The sequence below is a fragment of the Lissotriton vulgaris genome, chromosome 5, assembly GCF_964263255.1.
Source record: "Lissotriton vulgaris chromosome 5, aLisVul1.2, whole genome shotgun sequence".
Lineage (NCBI taxonomy): Eukaryota > Metazoa > Chordata > Amphibia > Caudata > Salamandridae > Lissotriton > Lissotriton vulgaris.
The window spans coordinates 1841152301-1841175516 of NC_141693.1; the positions used below are offsets into that span (position 1 = coordinate 1841152301).

Consider the following 23216-nt stretch of genomic DNA (forward strand, 5'->3'; position numbering starts at 1 on the left):
GTGACAAAAACTAGACCATAACTTGCAATATTATAACAAAATATATATTATTTATTTCATTTTTATAAATATATGCTCCATAAAATTACTTCAAATAACATTGTTTCAAGAATTCATTAGATATGGTGAGATTTATAATTTTTATACAAACAAAATATTTTTATAAATACAGAAAAAGAGAACACAAGAAAATAACATCAAATGTAAATGAGTCAGACATTTATAACAAATCCAATGACTGAAGACTAATACATGTTTGAAACAGCCCCTGGAAAAAGGAAAAAAGATAACAACATCCAAACACATTCATAACAATCTCCACATTCTCACTCAAACTTCACACATTCCCACAACATTCAAAACACGGAAGAAAAATCATGAGTGCAGGTCTCGAAGGTCAATGAGAGACCCCGCACTTGGTCGACGCGTTTCGGCGGCTCAAGGCCACCTTCTTCAGGACCACTTCCGATAAAGAAACCCAGATATCCAGGGGGTAAAGAGAAGCGAGGGTTGACAATACTGTTGGAGTTCTAATGGTACAATCCAATTACAAAATTTCCTGAAGATAATATATTATCTATATTTCAGATAATGATCCTTATATAGGTAGATGTTGGAGTAAATCTCTTTACCCCCTGGATATCTGGGTCTCTCATTGACCTTCGAGACCTGCACTCATGATTTTTCTTTCCAGGGGCTGTTTCAAACATCTTGTCTGATCATTTCATTCCCCTCCTTCCCTGGCTTGATTAAGTCTTGAGGGGGTCTTGAGGGGGTCCCATCATTATTGCTAGTAGACACTGTGACAGCCACAGTACTGCTGGCACCCGGTGTAGACACTGTGACAGCAGCAGCAGTACTGCCGGCACCAGGTGTAGACACTGTGACAGCCACAGTACTGCTGGCACCCGGTGTAGACACTGTGACAGCAGCAGCAGTACTGCCGGCACCAGGTGTAGACACTGTGACAGCCACAGTACTGCCGGCACCCGGTTTAGACACTGTGACAGCAGCAGTACTGCTGACACCCGTTGTAGACACTGTGACAGCCACAGTACTGCTGGCACCCGGTGTAGACACTGTGACGGCAGCAGTACTGCCGGCACCCGGTGTAGACACTGTCACAGCCACAGTACTGCTGGCACCCGGTGTAGACACTGTGACAGCAGCAGTACTGCCAGCACCCGGTGTAGACACTGTAACAGCCACAGTACTGCTGGCACCCGGTGTAGACATTGTCACAGCCAAAGTACTGCCGGCACCCGGTGCAGACACTGTGACCGCAGCAGTACTGCCGGCACCCATTGTAGACACTGTGACAGCATCAGTACTGCCGGCACCCGGTGTAGACACTGTGACAGCATCACTACTGCCGGCACCCGGTGTAGACACTGTGACAGCAGCTGTACTACCGGCACCCGGTGTAGACACTGTCACAGCCACAGTACTGCCGGCACCAGATGCAGACACTGTGAAAGCCACAGTACTGCCAGCACTAGGTGCAGACACTGTGACAGCCACAGTACTGCCGGCACCAGGTGTAGACACTGTGACAGCCACACTACTGCCGACACCAGGTGTAGACACTGTGACAGCCACAGTACTGCCGGCACCAGGTGTAGACACTGTGACAGTCACAGTACTGCTGGCCCGAGGTGTAGACACTGTGACAGCCACAGTACTGCTGGCACCAGGTTAGACACTGTGACAGCCACAGTACTGCCGGCACCAGGTGCCAGAGACACTGTGGCAGCAGCACTCTCACTGTTACACAGCCTAACACATGAACACTCTCAATGTCACTCAACCTAACACCAGGGCACTCTGTGTCACACAGACTGACACAGGATTCAAAAGAGTGGGATCCCAATATACCCTTGCAGGCTTGGGCAATAAAGTTTTCTGAGAGATGATGCCTACAAGGGATTTTGTTTGTCTGAAATTGTTTACAGTTATTTGATAAACTTAGAAACACACCCTCATTAGTAGTGGATAATAGAATTAATCAAACTAATGAATAAAACAGTTTTATATAATAACACTTATTAATAAATCATACACGGGGCAGTGGAATGTATTTCAAACAAGTATTCATATATTTAATATATAAAACTTAAAAATTTGTCAGGGAAAAAGGAGCAACAAAACATAGTTTGTAAGGTGACGTCAGTTTAACCTAAACAATACACTACGTTGACATCTTCTCTGTACAATTGGAAACAATCAATGTCATGAAGAGAAAGATGATCTAGTCGACGTTTCGGTCTGTCAAGGATGTAAAGCCATGAGACCATCCTCAGGACAAGATGTTGACTGAACCTCCCTGTAGAATACAATGTACATACAAATATTATAACACTGTACAACATCAGTATTTTAAGTAAATGCACCCTTGTGAAAAAGCGAGAATGAGTGATGATTGATTTAAACTGAAACCATCACCAAAGGAAGTGTATCTAAGAAAGTATGATTGAAAGAACCTTTGCCAAGGTAACTTACAAAAGGTCTATTGATGTAGTGACCTGTAACTTCAGTTAAACAGGTGTGTCAATCCCAAGTTTTGACAAAGAAAAATTGTTGCCTGTCTCTTCAATTTAAACAGGTTTTGGATAAATGATGGCACAGCTATAGAATAGAAATGTTGGGATTGTTTAATCCATTGATAATAACAGAAGGAACCATCTGTTATAAACATTACATCTTAGTTTAGTTTATCTGAAGAAAGGTTATTTATAGAATATCTGGCCACATTACAATGCGTTACTAGCATTGACATCGTAGTCTATTTTCTCAATTAGGTCTCTAAATAAAACACATTTTTTTTTATAAAGAAATTCACTCTAATATAGCTGTCATGAGAGATGGCTACTTTTTAAAAAAAAGGTGCCTGTCATGTCACACAGGCTAACCCAGGAGCACTCTCACTGTCACACAGCCTAACACCGGAGCACTATCAATCTCACACAGCCTGTCTAACACTGGGGCACTCTCACTGTTACGCAGACTGTCTAACACAGGAGCCCTCTCACTGTTACGGTTACAAAGCCTAACACCAGAGCACTTTCACTGTTACACAGCCTAGCACCAGGGCACTTTCACTGTTACAGAGCCTGTCTAATACCAGGGCACTTTCACTGTTACTCACAGTCTGTATAACTAACACAGGAGCACTGTAAGTGTTACAGAGCCTATAGCTGTGGTACTTTCACTGTCAGTCCAGGTGTAGACACTGTGACAGCAGCAGTACTACTGGCACCCGGTGTACACACTGTGACAGCAACAGTACTGTGGCACCAAGTGTAGACACAGCGTGCAAATGCATCTTCAAAGTAATAGTACTACCTACCCCACAAGAGCAAGCTCAGTACAAAACCAGCACAGCATTTCACAGGTAAGTTAGTTTTAATTTTACTAACCTTAAAAATCAATAAGTATTATATAATACATATATATAGACACACACACACAGTTACCTGTGGAATGCCTTGGCCTTGGATTCTGACCAATATGTATGGTGTGTATATATATATATATATATATTACCTACTGGCGGTAGCCAGTAGGTAGTTCTAGTTAGGACCTAGTTTCCATAGGAAATCCGCAACATTCTATTGGGAATAACTTTGGCGCCGGTTGATGAATCTCCGCGAATTTCTCAAAGAAGATGGCTCGCTACGCTCCTTCCCTGAAAATCTCGGGAAGATTCGTCAAGCGGGGGCCGAGAAAAAAAGGGGGTCCCAAAACGTGTTTTCCCCATGTTAATTTCCATAGGACGTTTAGACACGGCTACACTGTCACTGACTATGTCATGAGTGATGTAATATGTGAAGTCATCAGCAGTGCATTGCGGGCACGCGAGTTATAGTTAGCTGAAGTAACTATAACGGGGGAATTTAGTTGGTTTTATATGAGTAAAATATCCAGCTAACTATAACATGTGTCAAACCTATGGTTTTTTCAGTGAATTTCATATGTTTTGTAAATACTACTTCCTAACTATAACGTGTGTAAAACCTATGGTTTTTTCAGTGAATTTCATAGGTTTTTTTAATGCTACTTCCTAACTATAACGGGTTTAAAACCTATGGTTTTTTCAGTGAATATATATATATATATATATATCTCGCTCAGGGTTCCCTATCAGGGAAATGAAAACGCACTCTCTCGTCACAGTTTTTAGTTACAGCGGTTTATTTCAGCAACCACTACCCAACGCGTTTTGCTTCTTACAAAGCTTGCTCACGGGATGTTGAGCAGGTTTCTAAGTCCTCCTTTTAAACACAGTCATGTGACTTCCTGTGAAATTAATGGATGCATGCTGGTTAATGTAGTCTCCACTGCATTTTCGTCACCAGTTTGCTCCATTCTGTGTCCTTGTACAGTTTTTAACAGAAAGAAAAGGGAGGGGGGAGTGCATTTGTTTGTGTGCAGACAAATTAATTAACTCTCTGGTGAGTTTGTTTTATCTCTCCAATGAGCCCATTGGATGAGTTGTATCGTGTCACTTGTTGCTGTGTCCAAATTTAGGATTTCGAATCAGCATACCGATCGCACAGTCTTTAGCTGTGGTTGCGTTTTGTGTGGATTTCCCTCTAGTGGGCTATTTCTCCTTGCTGAGTTCAAGGGTCCATTTCTGCATCCTGTTTGCCAAGAAAGTTAGAGGTGTACATAAAGTCCTTCGGTTAAGTTCAGACCTCTAGGTTCTAGGGTCCGGAAATTGATGATATGTTTGGACTCCTTTCGTCTCAGGTTTTTCAGGCGGTCACCACCTCGCTCCGTTAGTGGGACTTGTTCTAAGGCACAGAATTTGAGTGATTCCCAATTGCTTTGATGTGCTTGTTCCATGTGTTTCGCCACTGCATATGAACGATCTTTATTCGTTGTTACCCTTGTGTGTTCTAATATCCTCTTCTTTGCCTCGAAGATCGTGTTCCCTATATATTTCTTGTTGCAGGGGCATTCAATTAGATACACCACATATGTGCTTTTGCACGTTAGATGTTGGGGTATTGTCCATTTCGTTCCTTTTCGAATTTCGATTTCTTTTGTTGGTTTTGCAATCTTGCATACTTTGCAGTGTCTGCATGGAAAGAAGCCTTTTCTTTGTAGCCAATCAATTTTCGGTGTTTCTCTGAAATGGCTATTGACTAGACGATCTCCCAGATTTCTCGTTCGTCTGTAAGTTATGTTTGGGTGATCACCTATAATCTGTGCCAGGGTGGGATCCATTTTCAAAATTGGCCAGTGTTTCTGTATGATTTTTGACAACTTGTTATTTTCCGCACTGTGTGTTGTTATTAATCGGATCACTTCATTTTGTGTGTCATTCCTTGCTTGCAGATTCTCCGATTTTTTTCAGGAGTTCATTACGGTTCTGTGCAAGTGCTCTTTGTAGGTACTGTTCCACCACTTTATTGGGGTATCCCCTTGCTTTAAATCTGGTTACAGCATTTGTGCAATGTCGCTGGAATTCCTCATCGTCCGAGCAATTTCGTCTGAATCGTAAGAATTCTCCATACGGAACACTCCATTTTAGTTTTTTATTGTGGAAACTCTCTCCATGGAGGATGGCGTTGGTAGCTGTTAGTTTGCGGTGCAAGGTTGTCTGTATCTTCCCGTTTCTGATATAAATCTCTGTATCCAGGAACGTTACCTTGTTGGTGCTGATTTCCATTGTGAATTTTAGATTGGTGGTGGTGTTGTTCAGTTTGTCAAAATATGTGAGAAAGTCTTCCTTAGAGCCGTCCCAAATTATTAACAAATCGTCAATAAATCGAAGCCACAAGATGATTTTCGTGCTCCAATGGTAATTGCTTGTATGCCAGGCCTGATGCTGCTCGAACCATCCCATGGTTAAGTTCGCGTAGTTAGGCGAGAATGAAAAGCTCATGGCACAACCTTTTGTTTGTTTGTATATTTTTTGTTGAACAAGAAGATGTTTTGGTTCAAACATAATAAGATTATTTCATTCAACATTTCATTGTGATCTTTATATTTTATGTTACGTTTCGGCAAGAAAGAATTTGCAGGCTTGTGTCCCTATGTGGTGTTCTCTATTGGTGTATAACGACACCACGTCCATTGTAATCAATAGATAACTGGGCGACCATGTAACGGTTTCAAGTTTCTGTAGTAAGTCTGTTGTATCTTTCAAGTAGGCTGGCAGTTGTTTCACCAAGGGTGCCAGGAATTTGTCAATGTATTTTGATATGGGCTCCATAAGTGAGTTTTTCGCCGAGACGATCGGTCTCCCTGGGGGTTTTTGCTTGTCCTTATGCACCTCCGGGAGGTGGTAAAAGGTGGGTACCACTGGGTTTTTGTTATCCAGGTATTTGAGTTCTTGGTCATCAATTAGGCCCTGGGCATGCCATTTGGATAGTTTTGATTGTAAGTTGAGTTGTAATTCCTTGGTAGGGTCTTTGTCCAATTCTATATAACAATTTCTATCCTCCAACTGGCGTTGCGCCACTGATGCATATTCCACTTTTTCAATGATAACGATGTTTCCACCTTTATCTGCAGGTTTTATCTCTACTGTCGGATCCGGGAAACAGCCTTAATCACGACTCTTTAACAACGACGGTACTAAACAACGAATTTTAACAACGACCTTTCCTGAACAGCGAATCGTTTAAACCACGGCTCACTTGAACAACGACTACATGAACAATGAAAAAATCGTACCTGGTTCAATCTGCTGCATGTGGTTCGCACTTCTGTTTCCAAATACATTCTCAACAAAAGCAGATGTCTGGGTTAAGAAAGTTATTCATCTTGGATTGTATTGCCCCCACTATATTTAAAAGTTAGGCAGCCACATTATTGGTTTACTAATTTATTAGGAAAGTGTATGTAGCGCTGCCCGTCATGAATAAAAAAGAACTGGGAAATAAAAAAATGAATTATTATTTAAACAGAATAGGAACTCTTAAAGAATGCTTATGGAAATGATGAGCATGTTTTAGCGCATGCTAGCTGCCTTAGCATAAATTATTAGGCCTGTGTTGACAGAAAGGGCACAGGTCAGCTCTCCTGGAATCAGGATTAGAAAAATAGAGTTACACAGTGACCTTTCGAGCTCCTTGATAATTTCTAGAAACTGTGGACCGGGACCAAAAAGAAATCTGATAACATCTCACAGGCAAAGTTCTAACATGGTTTCGAGGGGAGCGGATTTAATGTACTTTTATTTACTACGACACCCACCCCAGATGAAATACTTTACCGATTTGATTTCAGAGATGAATGGACTTCACATGCACATGCCAGGTTGCACTGGAGACATTTCTTTACAGTTGTATATTTGTCGTGGTTCAGGAAGTCGTAGTTAAAAATGTAGTGGTTTAGAATTGTTCGAGGTTCAGCATTCGTGGTTTAGGAATTCGTTGTTTAGGAGGTAGTGGTTTAATCATACAACCGTCGGATCCATTTCCAGTTGTCTCTTCCAGGGTCCTTAATGCTTCTTCCTCTTGAGAGAGAGTAGTTGCTCCCATTGTTGCAAGCGTCTCTAGGCCACTTATGTCTTCTGCCAGTAATTGTTCAGTTTGGTTCCCACTTATGGTCTTTGTGTCTTTCTTAGATTTCTCCGCATAGATCTTTGCCAATTTTAACTTTCTGGTGTATTTATATATATCAATTCTTACTTCAGTTTTATTAATATGGGAAGTAGAGCAAAAATTCAAACCTTTCGTGAGGATGTTGGTTTCCATTTCTGTAAGTTTTCTTTTGGAGAGGTTGATGATATTAGGTTCTTGTTGGGTTTCGTCTATTGCGCTCACTTGCGGAGAAACCTAAGAAAGACACAAAGACCATAAGTGGGAACCAAACTGAACAATTACCGGCAGAAGACATAAGTGGCCTAGAGACGCTTGTAACAATGGGAGCAACTACTCTCTCTCAAGAGGAAGAAGCATTAAGGACCCTGGAAGAGACATTGCCAACCCAGGGGGCCAGTGAGAGTGGCCTCAGGACGAAATCAAGATTCAACCCACAACTTCCAGCAGGTAACAAAATTGATCTCTTCCAGGAACTAGTGGTGGAAGATCTGTATAAACTACAGCCGAAGAAGAACAAACACAACCTAACCAAACCACAAATGGCACAATTGAAACAACTTGAAATGGATCAGACAGTAGAGATAAAACCTGCAGATAAAGGTGGAAACATAGTTATCATGGAAAAGGTGGAATATGCATCAGAGGCGCAACGCCAGTTGGAGGATAGAAATTGTCATATAGAATTGGACAAAGACCCTACCAAGGAATTACAACTCAATTTACAATCAAAACTATCCAAATGGCATGCCCAGGGCCTAATTGATGACCAAGAACTCAAATACCTGGATAACAAAAACCCAGTGGTACCCACCTTTTACCACCTCCCGAAGGTGCATAAGGACAAGCAAAAACCCCCAGGGAGACCGATCGTCTCGGCGAAAAACTCACTTATGGAGCCCATATCAAATTACATTGACAAATTCATGGCACCCTTGGTGAAACAACTGCCAGTCTACTTGAAAGATACAACAGACTTACTACAGAAACTTGAAACCGTTACATGGTCGCCCAGTTATCTATTGATTACAATGGACGTGGTGTCGTTATACACCAATAGAGAACACCACACAGGGACACAAGCCTGCAAATTCTTTCTTGCCAAACGTAACATCAAATATAAAGATCACAATGAAATGTTGAATGAAATGATCTTATGTTTTCACCAAAACATCTTCTTGTTCAACAAAAAAATATACAAACAAACAAAAGGTTGTGCCATGGGCTTTTCATTCTCGCCTAACTACGCGAACTTAACCATGGGATGGTTCGAGCAGCATCAGGCCTGGCATACAAGCAATTACCATTGGAGCACGAAAATCATCTTGTGGCTTTGATTTATTGACGATTTGTTAATAATTTGGGACGGCTCTAAGGAAGACTTTCTCACATATTTTGACAAACTGAACAACACCACCACCAATCTAAAATTCACACTGGAAATCAGCACTAACAAGGTAACGTTCCTGGATACAGAGATTTATATCAGAAACGGGAAGATACAGACAACCTTGCACCGCAAACTAACAGCTACCAACGCCATCCTCCATGGAGAGAGTTTCCACAATAACAAACTAAAATGGAGTATTCCGTATGGAGAATTCTTACGATTCAGGCGAAATTGCTCGGACGATGAGGAATTCCAGCGACATTGCACAAATGCTGTAACCAGATTTAAAGCAAGGGGGATACCCCAGTAAAGTGGTGGAACAGTGCCTACAAAGAGCACTTGCACAGAACCGTAATGAACTCCTGAAAAAATCGGAGAATCTGCAAGCAAGGAATGACACACAAAATGAAGTGATCCGATTAATAACAACACACAGTGCGGAAAATAACAAGTGGTCAAAAATCATACAGAAACACTGGCCAATTTTGAAAATGGATCACACCCTGGCACAAATTATAGGTGATCACCCAAACATAACTTACAGACGAACGAGAAATCTGGGAGATCGTCTAGTCAATAGCCATTTCAGAGAAACACCGAAAATTGATTGGCTACAAAGAAAAGGCTTCTTTCCATGCAGACACTGCAAAGTATGCAAGATTGCAAAACCAACAAAAGAAATCGAAATTCGAAAAGGAACGAAATGGACAATACCCCAACATCTAACGTGCAAAAGCACATATGTGGTGTATCTAATTGAATGCCCCTGCAACAAGAAATATATAGGGAACACGATCTTCGAGGCAAAGAAGAGGATATTAGAACACACAAGGGTAACAACGAATAAAGATCGTTCATATGCAGTGGCGAAACACATGGAACAAGCACATCAAAGCAATTGGGAATCACTCAAATTCTGTGCCTTAGAACAAGTCCCACTAACAGATTCATAAGATCCCTTCTTTCTGTCCCCCAATCAACCCCTACCTATTCCATTCATAAGGAGGTTGGTTTGCCATATGTATCGGACCTATTGAGCGCTGCACCCCTGATTTCGTGGCTGAAAATATGGCTAAACGCCGATTTACCTTTGAACCATAAAATTCTGAGGGATGTCCTATCATTGGACAACCAGAGTAAAATCCCTTGGCTGGCCTATCTAAGTAAATCATTTTCAGATCTGGGTCGCCCAGAACTTTTTCGTTCTCCTGAGAAAATCACGACCAGCGACATAGTTCAAACTAAAAAAGCCTTTTTAGAAAGGAAGGAAGCAAGCCGTGAGGCAGTCGAGATTCAGAAGCCGGCAGTTAGGGCTCATTTCCTATTGCTGAGCGATTTTCAATTGGCCCCATACCTTCGTTTTGTAACTATCCCTTATCATAGGTTTTTATTAACCAAACTAAGGTTTAACCTTATTCATTTTCACCTAGGTTCCTTTAAGGGATGGCAGAAGCCAGAACTAGCCGCCCCTTGCAGCTGCGACCATTTCTCTGTGCAGGACACCATGCACTTCATTATGTTCTGTAGCTTATTTCACGAGCAGAGAAAAAAGCACTTACTTCCATTGCTAAAAAATGCTGGGTTCACACAGGTGAGACCCGCGTTGCTCTATCTACAGCTAATGGCTAACCCTTGTATTGCATTTGGTCTTGCAAATTTTTTGGTCGCGGCAGCTAGGGCGAAAGTTGCTGGTCAATCTTCGCCCTAAAAGTTTATTAAATGTATGAAATTACAGTATAGGCATGGTTTTTACATATACATACCTTTTTATCTAAGTGTAAATAGTATTTTAAACGTGTACTGATATAAGTTTTTTTTAATGTCATGACCGTAATGTATACTTTTTAACGTGCTGTTCTAATGTTTTCTTTCTTTGTATGACTTTAATAAGTCGAATAAAGATATTCTGACTGACTGACTGACAACAAAAGAAATCGAAATTCGAAAAGGAACGAAATGGACAATACCCCAACATCTAACGTGCAAAAGCACATATGTGGTGTATCTAATTGAATGCCCCTGCAACAAGAAATATATAGGGAGCACGACCTTCGAGGCAAAGAAGAGGATATTAGAACACACAAGGGCAACAACGAATAAAGATCGTTCATATGCAGTGGCGAAACACATGGAACAAGCACATCAAAGCAATTGGGAATCACTCAAATTCTGTGCCTTAGAACAAGTCCCACTAACGGAGCGAGGTGGTGACCGCCTGAAAAACCTGAGACGAAAGGAGTCCAAACATATCATCAATTTCAGGACCCTAGAACCTAGAGGTCTGAACTTAACCGAAGAACTTTATGTACACCTCTAACTTTCTTGGCAAACAGGATGCAGAAATGGACCCTTGAACTCAGCAAGGAGAAATAGCCCACTAGAGGGAAATCCACACAAAACGCAACCACAGCTAAAGACTGCGTTCGGTATGCTGATTCGAAATCCTAAATTTGGACACAGCAACAAGTGACACGATACAACTCATCCAATGGGCTCATTGGAGAGATAAAACAAACTCACCAGAGAGTTAATTAATTTGTCTGCACACGAACAAATGCACTCCCCCCTACCTTTTCTTTCTGTTAAAAGCTGTACAAGGACACAGAATGGAGCAAACTGGTGACGAAAATGCAGTGGAGACTACATTAACCAGCATGCATCCATTAATTTCACAGGAAGTCACATGACTCTGTGTTTAAAAGGAGGACTTAGAAACCTGCTCAACATCCCGTGAGCAAGCTTTGTAAGAAGCGAAACGTGTTGGGTACTCGTTGCTGAAATAAACCGCTGTAACTAAAAACTGTGACGAGAGAGTGCGTTTTCATTTCCCTGCTGAGAACCCTGAGCGATATTCCAACGACTAACCCAGTCGTAGAAAACTGCACCATGCCATTAATAGAGCGCCGACACCAATCTGGGTTAAAACTGCTTCTCATATATATATATATATATTTACATTCACGTTGGCTCCCGTTGCACCTGTAGCCCTCTGGAAGTATAGCATCTCGCTAGAGAAGCGAGTCAGGCAGAAGATGTTAGCCACCAAGGCCTGTACTAAAGGTGCTTTCTTAATAGACAACAAAATGCCTCAATGAGTTTATTAAAGGTGAAGACGAGCAAAAGAAAAATGACGCATTTCGCCTAAACAGCCTTGATCCCGCGAATTGATTGAAAAGATACATTTTTAAAATATAGATAATATTTTACGTGTATGCACATATAAAAATATGTTGTGTATATATATATATAGATATATATATTCATAATTATTTAAAAAAGAAAATTCTTTTAGATAAAAACATACATTATTTAATAACAGGTAATCCATTAAGAATTTCCTAAGTTAATATGTGGTATTTGGTTTATCATTTTTTACATTTGTTTTGGGGTAGTAAGGGGTTTTATGGTTCAGGGATGAGTTTGTACGTAAATGTAGTAAGGGTTTTTAGGGTTTAGTGATGGGTAGTTAGGGTTTTTTTTAGAGTTCATTGATGGGTAGTGAATAGAGATAGGTAGGGTTTTATGGTTAAAAGATGTGTACTGTATGGGGCAATAACAGGGTTCTCTTGGTGTGTAACAGTGAGAGTGCTCCCGTTTACAGTGACAGTATTCCAGTATTATACAGGGCGTATACCATGGAGGGTGCTCCACTGTCAAGCTATGTACCAGTGAGAGTGCTCCTGTGTTAGACAGTCTGTGTACCAGTGAGAGTGCTCCTGTATTAGACAGTCTGTGTACCAGTGAGAGCGCTCCTGTGTTAGACAGGCTGTGTACCAGTGAGAGCGCTCCTGTGTTAGACAGTCTGTGTACCAGTGAGAGTGCTCCTGTGTTAGACAGTCTGTGTACCAGTGAGAGTGTTCCTGTGTTAGACGGGCTCTGTGACAGTGCTCCAGTGTCAGGCTATGTACCAGCAAGAGTGATCTAGTGGTAGACAGACTCTGTAACACTAAGAGTGCCCCGTGTTAGACAGGCTGTGTACCAGTGAGAGTGCTCCTGTGTTAGTCTGTGTACCAGTGAGAGCGCTCCTGTGTTAGACAGTCTGTGTACCAGTGAGAGTGCTCCTGTGTTAGACAGTCTGTGTGACAGTGAGAGTGCTCCTGTGTTAGACGGGCTCTGTGACAGTGCTCCAGTGTCAGGCTATGTACCAGCAAGAGTGATCTAGTGGTAGACAGACTCTGTAACACTAAGAGTGCCCCAGTGTTAGACAGGCTGTGAAACAATAAGAGTGCTCCAGGGATAAACACTGAGTGTTCTAGTGTTAGACTGGCTGTGTAAAGTGAGAGTGCTACAATTTGAGATTGCTAGGCTGCATAACAAGCCTTCTCCATTGTGAGACAGGCTATGAAAGAGTGAGAGAGTGAGACTATGGCTGTGTAAAATGACAGTGCTCATATGTAAGTTAGACAGACTGTGCAACAGTGAGAGTGCACAAGTGTAAGGCTGTGTAACAGTGTGAGTGCTTCGGTGTTAAACGGTGTGACAGAAAGAGTGCTCCTGTGTTAGGCTGTGTAACAATGAGAGTGTCCTGGTGTTAGACAGGCTGCGTGACAGTGAGAAGGCTCCTGTGTTATAGACTGTGTGTCAGTGAGAGTGCTCCTTGGTTAGACTGTGTGTCAGTGAGAGTACCACTTTCTTATAGACTGCGTGTCAGCGAGAGTGCCTCGGTGTTAGTGGCAATGGCGGTGACTGTATTAAGCTCCTGTGATGAATCGATAGATGACAATGGCTTGACGTGGCGAGGGCGCTGGGGAATATAGACGGGGCGAGGGGCGGGGCTGTTCCAAAATGCATGATACCTCCCTCCCCCTTCTCATGGCCAAGTGCACACATCTCTAAATTGCAAAAGGAAAGCAGCGGCCACGGCGGATGTTTATTGTCTAAAGTAGTGCGCTTAATATGCATGTCTATGATATATGTAGCTCCTAGAAGCAGCAGGGCTGCGGGCGCACACGGGACATGTACACAAACTGTGAGTCTTTGAAGGCACGCGCAGAGAGCGCTGTCTGGGCCGGGCTATCACTGCGCGCCGCGAGGCTCCCGGAGCTATTGTGCTGGTGTCAGCTGGTGAGGGCGGGGCCACCGGAGGGAGGGAGGGAGGGGGGGGGGGCACGGGGAGGACAAGCCCGGGTGATGGCCCTCGGCAGCTGGAGGCCGGCCCTGAGCAGGAGGCTGCCAGCTCCCAGCGCAGTCTGCAGTGCCGCCTCTGCCCGGGTCCCAGCGCCCTCTCCCGGCCGCTGCTGCCCTGCCTATAGCTTCCACTGCCCTCGGCCCTGACGCTCCCTGCTCCCGCTGCCCCCGGTGCAGCCGCTCCCTCCTGCTCCCCACTGCCCCCGGTGCAGCCGCTCCCTCCTGCCCTTCTAGTGCCCCCGGCGCAGCCCTCCTGCCCCCACTGCCCCCGGCGCAGACTCTCCCTTCTGCCCCTCCACATGTCCCGGCTCTGCCTCTCCCTGCTGCCGTGCTCCTAGCTCTAACACCCTACCTGCTGTGTCCTGCTGAGCTCGCAGCTCCCTGGCTGGTAGTGCCCCCTAGATTTGGCTGGTAGTGCCCCCTAGATTTGGCTGGCAGTGTCCCCTAGCTCTGGCTGGCCTCTGGCTGGCAGTGCCCCCTACCTCTGGCTGGCCTCTGGCTGGCAGTGCCCCCTAGCTCTGGCTGGCAGTGCCCCCTAGCTCTGGCTGGCCTCTGGCTGGCAGTGCCCCCTAGCTCTGGCTGGCCTCTGGCTGGCAGTGCCCCCTAGCTCTGGCTGGCAGTGCCCCCTAGCTCTGGCTGGCCTCTGGCTGGCAGTGCCCCCTAGCTCTGACTGGCAGTGCCCCCTAGCTCTTGTTGGCAGTGCGCCCTAGCCCTTGCCTCGCCGCGGCTCGTGTGTTACTGACTCTGCTTGTCCGGGGCCGACAGTGTTCCCTGGCTCTAGTTCGCACTGGCCCTAGCCCTGGCTTTCCTTGGCTCTGTCGGTCTCAGACTCGCTGTGTTCCTAGTTCTGCCCAGTCTTCGCTGGTGCCTCTATCAGACCCACTGCGCCGCCTCTCCCTCGCTTGCACTGTCCCAGGCCCTCCTCTCCCTGTCTCGCACTGTCCCAGGCCCTCCTCTCCCTGGCTCGCACTGTCTCGCACTGTCCCAGGCGCTCCTCTCCCCGGCTCTCACTGTCCCAGGCCATCCTCTCCCTGGCTCGCACTGTCCCAGGCTCTCCTCTCCCCGGCTCTCACTGTCCCAGGCCCTCCTCTCCCTGGCTCGCACTGTCCCAGGCTCTCCTCTCCCCGGCTCTCACTGTCCCAGGCCCTCCTCTCCCTGGCTCGCACTGTCCCAGGCCCTCCTCTCCCTGGGTCGCGCTGCCTCCATCTCCTGTCGGGTCCTGCCCCGAGCCCCGCGTGTGCCAAGTCTTCTGTGTCTGCCCCTTGTTCGGCGGAGTCTGTTCCGGAGCCCGTTGTTCGCTGCCTCCCTCTCCTGCGTGCCCAGACTTGGACCAGCTGAGTTCCTGCCGCCTGCAGCTCTCGCCCCGTAGGCTGCTGGCCTGCATCGGTGTCCAGGCCTGACTCCTCCAGAAACCAGCCCCGTGGATGAATGGATGGATGGCGGCAAAAGCCTTTTAAAGTTTGATCCGCTTCGGGGGATCTGTTAGACACATGCCGCAGTCAGCTTTGTTTTGGTCGCCCAGTTTGGTCACCCTGCTCTAAATGTTTGATGGTGGATCGGAAATGGAAAGAGGGTCTTCCGTGGATTGAATCTGGGACCCCCAGGGAACTGCCCGCGCATGGGCATGCCGGGCTTGCATAGCTCTGTTTGGTGACAGATTGAAATTCCAATCCCAGCCTCCTCTTTCTTTGTTTGCCACCGACCTATCTGTCAAACGCCCACCCGGAGGACTGCCAACTCCCGCCCGGGTCTGGTGGCAGATCTGGTGGCCACAGTGAACCGGAAGACAGCTCGACTGGGCATATGCGCTGCCTGCTGCCCGTGTCACCCTCCCGGACGACATGCCCATGGTGCAGAACGCCCCATGGTGCCAGGAGAGGGGTCGAGTCGGCTGGCAGTGGGAGAGGCCCATCGGAGTGGACTGCAGTGCCCCCGAGCCTCGCTGTATCTGGCTGGCCAGTTTACGGGATGGTGGGGCAGGCGCGGCGCACAGATGGCATGGTGCCAGCCACAGTGGTGGGCAGCAGAAGCGATGGTCTGGCTCCCGGATGGAGAAGCCCGTGGCGGTAAGAGACCCAGAAATGCTCGCTTGTGGTGGGGTTGGCGTGAATAATGTTCGTGTATTTTGTTTCGGGGTATGCAAGTTGTTTTTGGACGTTTAGGGGTAATGCTGGCATGTGCTAGTCCCTTTTCTAGCACGCGAGGCAGTATCTTGCGCCCCAAACGGATCTGGCTCTCAGCTAGGTTTTAGGGTCATTAGCCTCTGAGCATGAAACATAGGTGGGGGTCTAACATCCTTCAAAATCAAAAAAGGCAAAGTTTATACCTTACTTCTTGCTAAAAACGCCTAGAAGCATTTTCGGTTGCGAGTCATTCTATATCAACTTCAGTAACAAAACAGGACAAATCCCTCAGTGATCCATGTGGAAAGTTAAGAAGCCTCTCTACGGGGATGGAATTGTAGCCTTCACATTTTGATGCTTTGCATTATGCCATTGTTGCTTTACTTCCATGGGGGATTAAATGTAGACCTGTGTTTTCTTGGTACGTGACCAGTAGTTCTTAGTTTCATTAGTACTTTCTTGACTGAGAGGTTGAAATTCTATCATTTCAGCTCGGTTATTTCTCAGTGGTCGGTTTGCAGTACCTACTTTCAATGCTTGGCAGCTTCTAGTTCCTCGTTCCCTTGCTGGATGAGGTGCCGCCCTATTTTTTTCATGGTTGGCAGATTTTAGTTCCTAATTTCCTTAATTTTTGGCTTATAGTTTCTAGTTTCCTTGGTGAATGGTATGACATTTATAGTTTTCTTGCTATATACGTTTTTAATATATTGCTTTCTGAGTCAGTTTGTTGTAATTAATATATTCCTTGCTGGAAGAGTTCTGGTTACATGTTTTTTGTGAGTAGATTGTAGTTCTGGGTTCCTTGTGGATTAGCTGGAGTTTTTTTGTTTTTGTATTGGCTGAATTGTAGATCTATGAATGCATTGTAGGTCCTTGCAATGCTCGCATTTACCTATGTGCTTTGTCAAAGGCTTGCAGCTACTTTCTTGTTGGACGGGTTGTAGTTGCTAGTTTTGTTAGTAAATAGGTTGTAGTTTTATATTTTCACAAGACTTGTACTCCCTACCTCGTTTCTAGGTGGGCACAACACCCTAGATTCCTTGCTAGTTGTGTTATACTCCCTCATTTAATTTCTAAATGGCTTGTATTTTCTCACTTTCTTGCTGGATTGGATGTAGTTCCTGGTGTTCTTGTTGGCTGGATGTAGTTGCTGATGTCTTTAGTTTTATACGTTGCTGGTTTGGACTTTATAGTTTTCTTGGTAGATGGAAGTAGTTTCCAGATTTTTATCATGCTGAATACAATTTCCAAGTATTTTTTGTCGCTTTTTTTTTTTTATAGTTAATCGTTTTCTTGATCAATTTGTTGTCGTTCCTTGTCTCATTATTGGTGCTTTTCTTGATCAATGTGTTGTGGTTCCTTGTCTCCTTACTGGCTGGGCTGTAGTTTTAGTTTATTTTTTCAGTGGATTTGCTGCAGCACCTTGTTTCCTTGCCTGCTTTGTTGAAGTTCTGATTGCTTTGCCGTTCCTTATCCTCTCGCTGATTTCGCTTAGCTCCTAGTTTCCTACGTGGATAGGTTGTGGCTACTAATTTTCTTGCTGGATGAATTGACACGAGACATTTACTTGTTGGATAGGTGTAGTTTCAGGAGTTTGTGATGGGTAGTTTGTAGTTAATTTACTTATAAATGGCTTATTTCTCGTTTCTTTGCAGTTTGTGTTTTAGCCCGTCTCCATGCAGGTTGGATTGAAATTGTTTTCACTCTCTTGCTGATTGGCAGTGGGGCTTGTTTTTTGTGTGCTGGTTGAGTTGTAGTGTCTATTTTGTTGCAGGTGGGTTTGTAGTTTGTTTATGTTTGTTAGGCTGCTGTCACGTAATTTATGTTACCGAGACTGGCTGAGCTCTCTGAATCGACAACCAAGCGGAAAAGGTACTAATGGGGCATTTAAAGGTTAAAAACAAATGATAACAAAAAATAGATGGTGGAACTTTTGCGTCAGGGAGCTCCCGATGTTACTCTGTACCGCAAGATCGGATGTCTGTGAGAGCTTGTATAGATAGGAGAAGGACTCGTGTCTGAGGGGAGCAGTGAACATTTTCCGACTATGTATAGGAAAATCGTACTGGTTCCCAAATGCCCTCGTGCGGACAGTGGATGTGGGTTCAGAGCGCTCATGTTTTCCAGGTCCATCCGGAAATAACTTATTCAGTCCAGTTTTTAGGTCGACGCCTACCAGCCATCGCAGCTGTCTGGTTTGCTTAAGACATCTTGGGGACATTCAGAAAGCTCTCATGAAACATTCAGAATGTCCCCAAGATGTCTACATGGATCTGGTTCCTTTACATTTGATTACTGGCATCTGAGATAAAATCCCGAAAAAGGATAGAAAATGTGAGTTGTGCCAGCAACATATTCAAGATTTAAGCCATGTATTAATTGTGTGTCCTGTGCTACAAAATTTGAGCCTTATTTTTTAAGGCTTTTTTTTGTTGATTAAATATAAGATCCATTCCAACCTGGAGGCTTGTAAATTAGTATTGTTTCAGATGAGTACGTAATCTTTATTGCTTGATTAATTAAAATCTTAGCAGTCTGTACAATAAATATGGTTTCAGATGAATAAAATGATATGTAATGAGATTTATCTTTTTTTAGATCCTTTCTGAAAATCTTTTAGGGCCTTGGTGTATGACTAGTGGGTGTTCTAGAACATTTTCCATATCCCTTTAAAGCACTTATTGAGACCTCTGCACATTTCTGGTGGATGACCATAATGAATGCAATGTTTATTCCTTAAGGTCGCATTCTTAAAAATTTATTATGCATTATTTGAACTTCGCATGTCGCGCTGATCACGTTGCACTTTTTAAGGGCCGAAAATGCATCTATTGGTTAAGCTTTGTATGTTATGTTTGTTTTTTATTTTTATGCTGCGCAATACCCCATTCTGAAGGTTGGGCAAAGGTGATTTGTTTAAACTCTAAATGGCATTATATACAGTATAAAGTATTTTTAGGGTCTTATATATTGTTAGCAGATGTTTTTATATTTTTGATGGTGCTATGCACGATGCCATGTTCAAAGGTCACACTTACTGAACTGTAGAGTCACACAACATATTCCTTATGGTGCTATGCAGGACATCACTTTATAAAGGACTGCAATCTATATTTCTAATGATGTATGTATCAGATTGGAGGTTTTATATTTTTCAATTTCTGATTTTAATATGTACTATGTATTATTGTTCTACTAATATGTCCTGGTATGTGGACCTCTGTAGGAGTTCGGTACCATAATAAACAAGTGCTCCTTTCTGTAACTCGCCTGTAAAGCTTGTTCTTATCTTGTCATATTTGCTGTGCATTTTTAGATAGAGGTCAAATGTCAGGTTCCATTTGGAGGGAGCTTAGAGTTTACTTTTCTTTCTCTGACTTCAAAGTGAGAGGATTTATGTGTCAATCTTGCTGGATACTGTTGGTCAGGAAAGGTTTTTTTCTAGTACACAACATTTAAACAAACCAAGTATTTCAGAAAATATCAGAATTAGGAGCACACAAATGAAGCACATTTTTTGTTAATTCTGAAGTGTGTTAGAAACAAATCCTTTGATATGATCAAAACAAATCAATGCACTGGGTAATGCCATTTCCACAGTCTATTGTTTGTGTGCTGCATAGTTTTATGAGCAGAACAGTATATCTGTGCAAATGTAATGATAATTTAAATAGAAAATATGTTGTCTTTAATGGCAATGTGCTATCACGCCATACACATTCTACTCTACTCCACTCCACTCTACTCTGCACCCCTCAAGCCACACTACTGCACTCTACGCTGCACCACTCAAAACTACACCACTCCATTCTACGGCACTCCACACTGCTTCACTGCACTCTACTCTGCACCACTCCACTCCAGGGAACTCCATTCCACTCTGCACCACCCCACGCCACTGAACTCTATGCTACTTCACGTCTCTCTACTGTACTCTGCACCACTCTACTCTATGCCAATGCATTCTACTCAACACCACTGCACACCGCCTCTTCACTCGACACCACTCCAGTCTAGGCTACTTCATTCTATGCCACTCTGCAACCGACACTCAACGCCACTGCACTCTATGCCAATATTCTCTACGCCAATACTCTCTACTCTGTACCACTCCAGTCTATGGCCCTTCACTCAACGCCAATCCACTGTACGCCACTATAACCTACTCTGCTCCACTGCACACTAAGCCACTGCACTCTACGCCACTGCACTATACCCTGCACCACTCCACTCTATGCCCCTTCAATGTACTCTGAAACAATCTACCCTATGCCAATGCATCCTACTCCACTGCACTCCCCACCACTCTTCGTCTCTCTATTCTCCTCTGCACCACTCCACTCTGTGCCACCGCACTCTGACATTCTACTCTAAACCACTGCACTTTACGCCACTGCACTCCACAGCCCTGCACTCTACTCAACTGCATTCTATGTCACTGCCCTCTACTCTGCACCACTACTCTCTATGCCACTCTACTCAACATCAATGCACTCTACACCAAAGACTGTTTCCCCACTGCACTGTATTCCCTAAATACTCTGCAACACTCTATGCCAATGCACTCTACGCCAGTCCATTCTACTGTACTCCATGCCACTTTGCTCTACACTACTTTGCATCAATCTACTCTACTCCACTGCACTCTACTCTGCACCACTGTACTCAACACCACTACATTCTACTCAACACGAGTCTACTCAACACCACTCTCCTCAATGCCACTCTACTCTACACCACTGCACTCTACAGTACTCCACTCTACAGCACTCCACACTAGGCCACGGCACTCTTTGGCACCTAATCCTACTCTGCATAACTCTGTTCCACTACACTTTATGTCACTTTACAATTTACACTGCACTGTACGCCACTGAACTCTACTATGCAACACTCTAATCTGCACTAGTGCATTCTATGATGCTGCATAGTACCCCTCTGAGCTATCCGCTGCACTCTATGCCACTATACTCTGCAACACTCTACACCAATGCACTTTACAACAGTCCACTCTACTGTATGCCACTTCACTGCCTGCCACTCTATGTGACTTCACTCTATGCCACCCCACGCGACTCCACTCTGCCACTCTAATCCATGACACTCTATGCCACTCCAGTCTACTCCACTCTTCCCCATTCCACTCTACGACACTCCATGCCACTCTCCTTTATGCCACTAACTGTCAGCCGCGATGAACAGCAGCCATACCAGTGTACAACATGCCTAAAACACATTGGCAAAGCCAATATCTCTTGTGTAGGTGAGACCTATTGGCTTTGCCATTGCTTGTTTTCTTTGCATTCTGGTACCACCCGCCTGAATCATAATAAGAGAAACAGTATTATATGTCAAACAATCCAAAGGAACCGGCCATTGACAAATCTAATAGGTCTGGTGTGCATTCTGAGTCTTGCTTTCTCTGTACATTGCATTCAGTGCTTAATTTGTAAAACAATAAGTGCCAGGGCCCTCGTCAGGAGGCCACTGTAGCTTGCACCACACATTGCCCCGCCAGTGCTGCCAATGAGAGAACCAACCGATACTGATCTTCACACCCCCACAAGTGTTACAATTCAGACTATTCCATGCCCCCAGAGCTATAAGAATGGCTTGGGCAACAAGTATTACTGATTTTAATGTATATTTTATTAATAAACAACTGTGGCAGACTCCTATAAGTGCCTGTGTTGACAAATAAGTGTTGGTGCCCCACACTTGGAACCACCAGTTTAAATTAAGCACTGATTGCGTCTATGACATTAATAATGAATAATTTATTGTATAATGATTCAATGCACTTTTCAGATGTAGACTAGCCCTTCATGCAATATAATGCATAGGAGGCAGTGATACACCAAACAGCCAATTGCATGAGGTGAGAGGGTACACTCCACTCAGCGCCGCCAAACCACAAAGTCAAAGCCCGCTAAATGTATATTTTAGAGCATCGTTGACAATAGTTCCTGCTATCAACAGTCAAGCCAGACCTAAAAACCTGGACTTGATGAGCTATTCCCACATGGACCTGCGAACCTGGAGAGTCTGTGAAGTTAGAGGAGCCTCCCCTCAAAAGGAGCTGGTTCTGGGTTGATGTAGTTACTGAAGCACCACCCTGGCTTAGTGGCCTGCTGTCTGGACAGTAGGAGTCTAGCCGTATCACTGCCAGATGCTCATGAGTTCCACCTAGAATACATTTGCAAACAAAATCTCTAAAGGGGAATCATTTACTCAGTCAGTGGTTATCCTGTAGATCTTGCATAGATCAGGTCCTTCCGGACCTAGTTAGGGCGCCTTCCCACAGAAACTGTTGAGCCAATGATGCACTCCCCATACCCAACTTAGAAACTATTCAAAAGCCAGTGACATGGATATGATGGTAACAGGATCTAATGGAATTCCACTGGGGAGCCACGTGTGTGCACTTCATGCCCTGACAGGGGACGAGTTGTTTGTCTTGCGCCAGCATTTCCGATCTCCGTTTCCACCCAGAGGCCCCTGGGGCAGCGTCTGTCTCCAGTCTGTGGAGGAGGTCTGTTAGGCTCCGTCAATCGGGGGAGGGTGGAAGGGGGCAGGCGTCGAGCCAAGGCAGGAGAGTCTTAGATTCTACCTACAAAGGCTCATCCGAAGACCTTTGACCGCTTGTCTTTTGTTTTCAACCACTGCCTCTCAGGTGAGCCTTGATTTACTTTAAGAGGCTCCACCATTGACCTTCTCACCTAATGCTTTTTTCAACCAGTACCTCCTGTGGTGCCTTGAGCCTGTTGCACAGCCTCAGCCATGGATCATGTGGTAGGTAACCTCTGGCATTGCCGCATAGGTACAGGAACCTGACACTTCCCATGCTCTCCCTTTTGAATTCTTCTAAGCCCTAAGATGGATTTCGATGGAGTTTGATGTTCACAGTGCTTCAGTTTAGCCAGATCCTACCCCATGGTGCTTTTGACACTGGCACAAGATAGTGCAGCTGCCAATCTTTGTCTGGACTCACCCTTCTGTATTGAGGATGATAACAAGACTACC

General features: G+C 44.5%; 1 protein-coding gene across 2 annotated transcripts in view; it reads left to right on the forward strand.

The window, feature by feature from the left end:
- The window catches only part of ARHGAP23 (Rho GTPase activating protein 23), a 461228-nt gene that overhangs the window by 145566 nt on the left and 292446 nt on the right, over nucleotides 1-23216 (forward strand). The window contains exon 1 of one of the 2 annotated variants that reach the window (XM_086924312.1): nucleotides 15788-16136. The exons of the other annotated variant lie outside the window; for it this stretch is intronic. Coding sequence (XP_086780438.1) covers nucleotides 15912-16136 — 225 coding nt within the window. The 5' untranslated portion in view covers nucleotides 15788-15911. Of the gene's footprint in view, nucleotides 1-15787; nucleotides 16137-23216 lie in introns of those variants that run through there. 2 annotated transcript variants of the gene reach the window in all.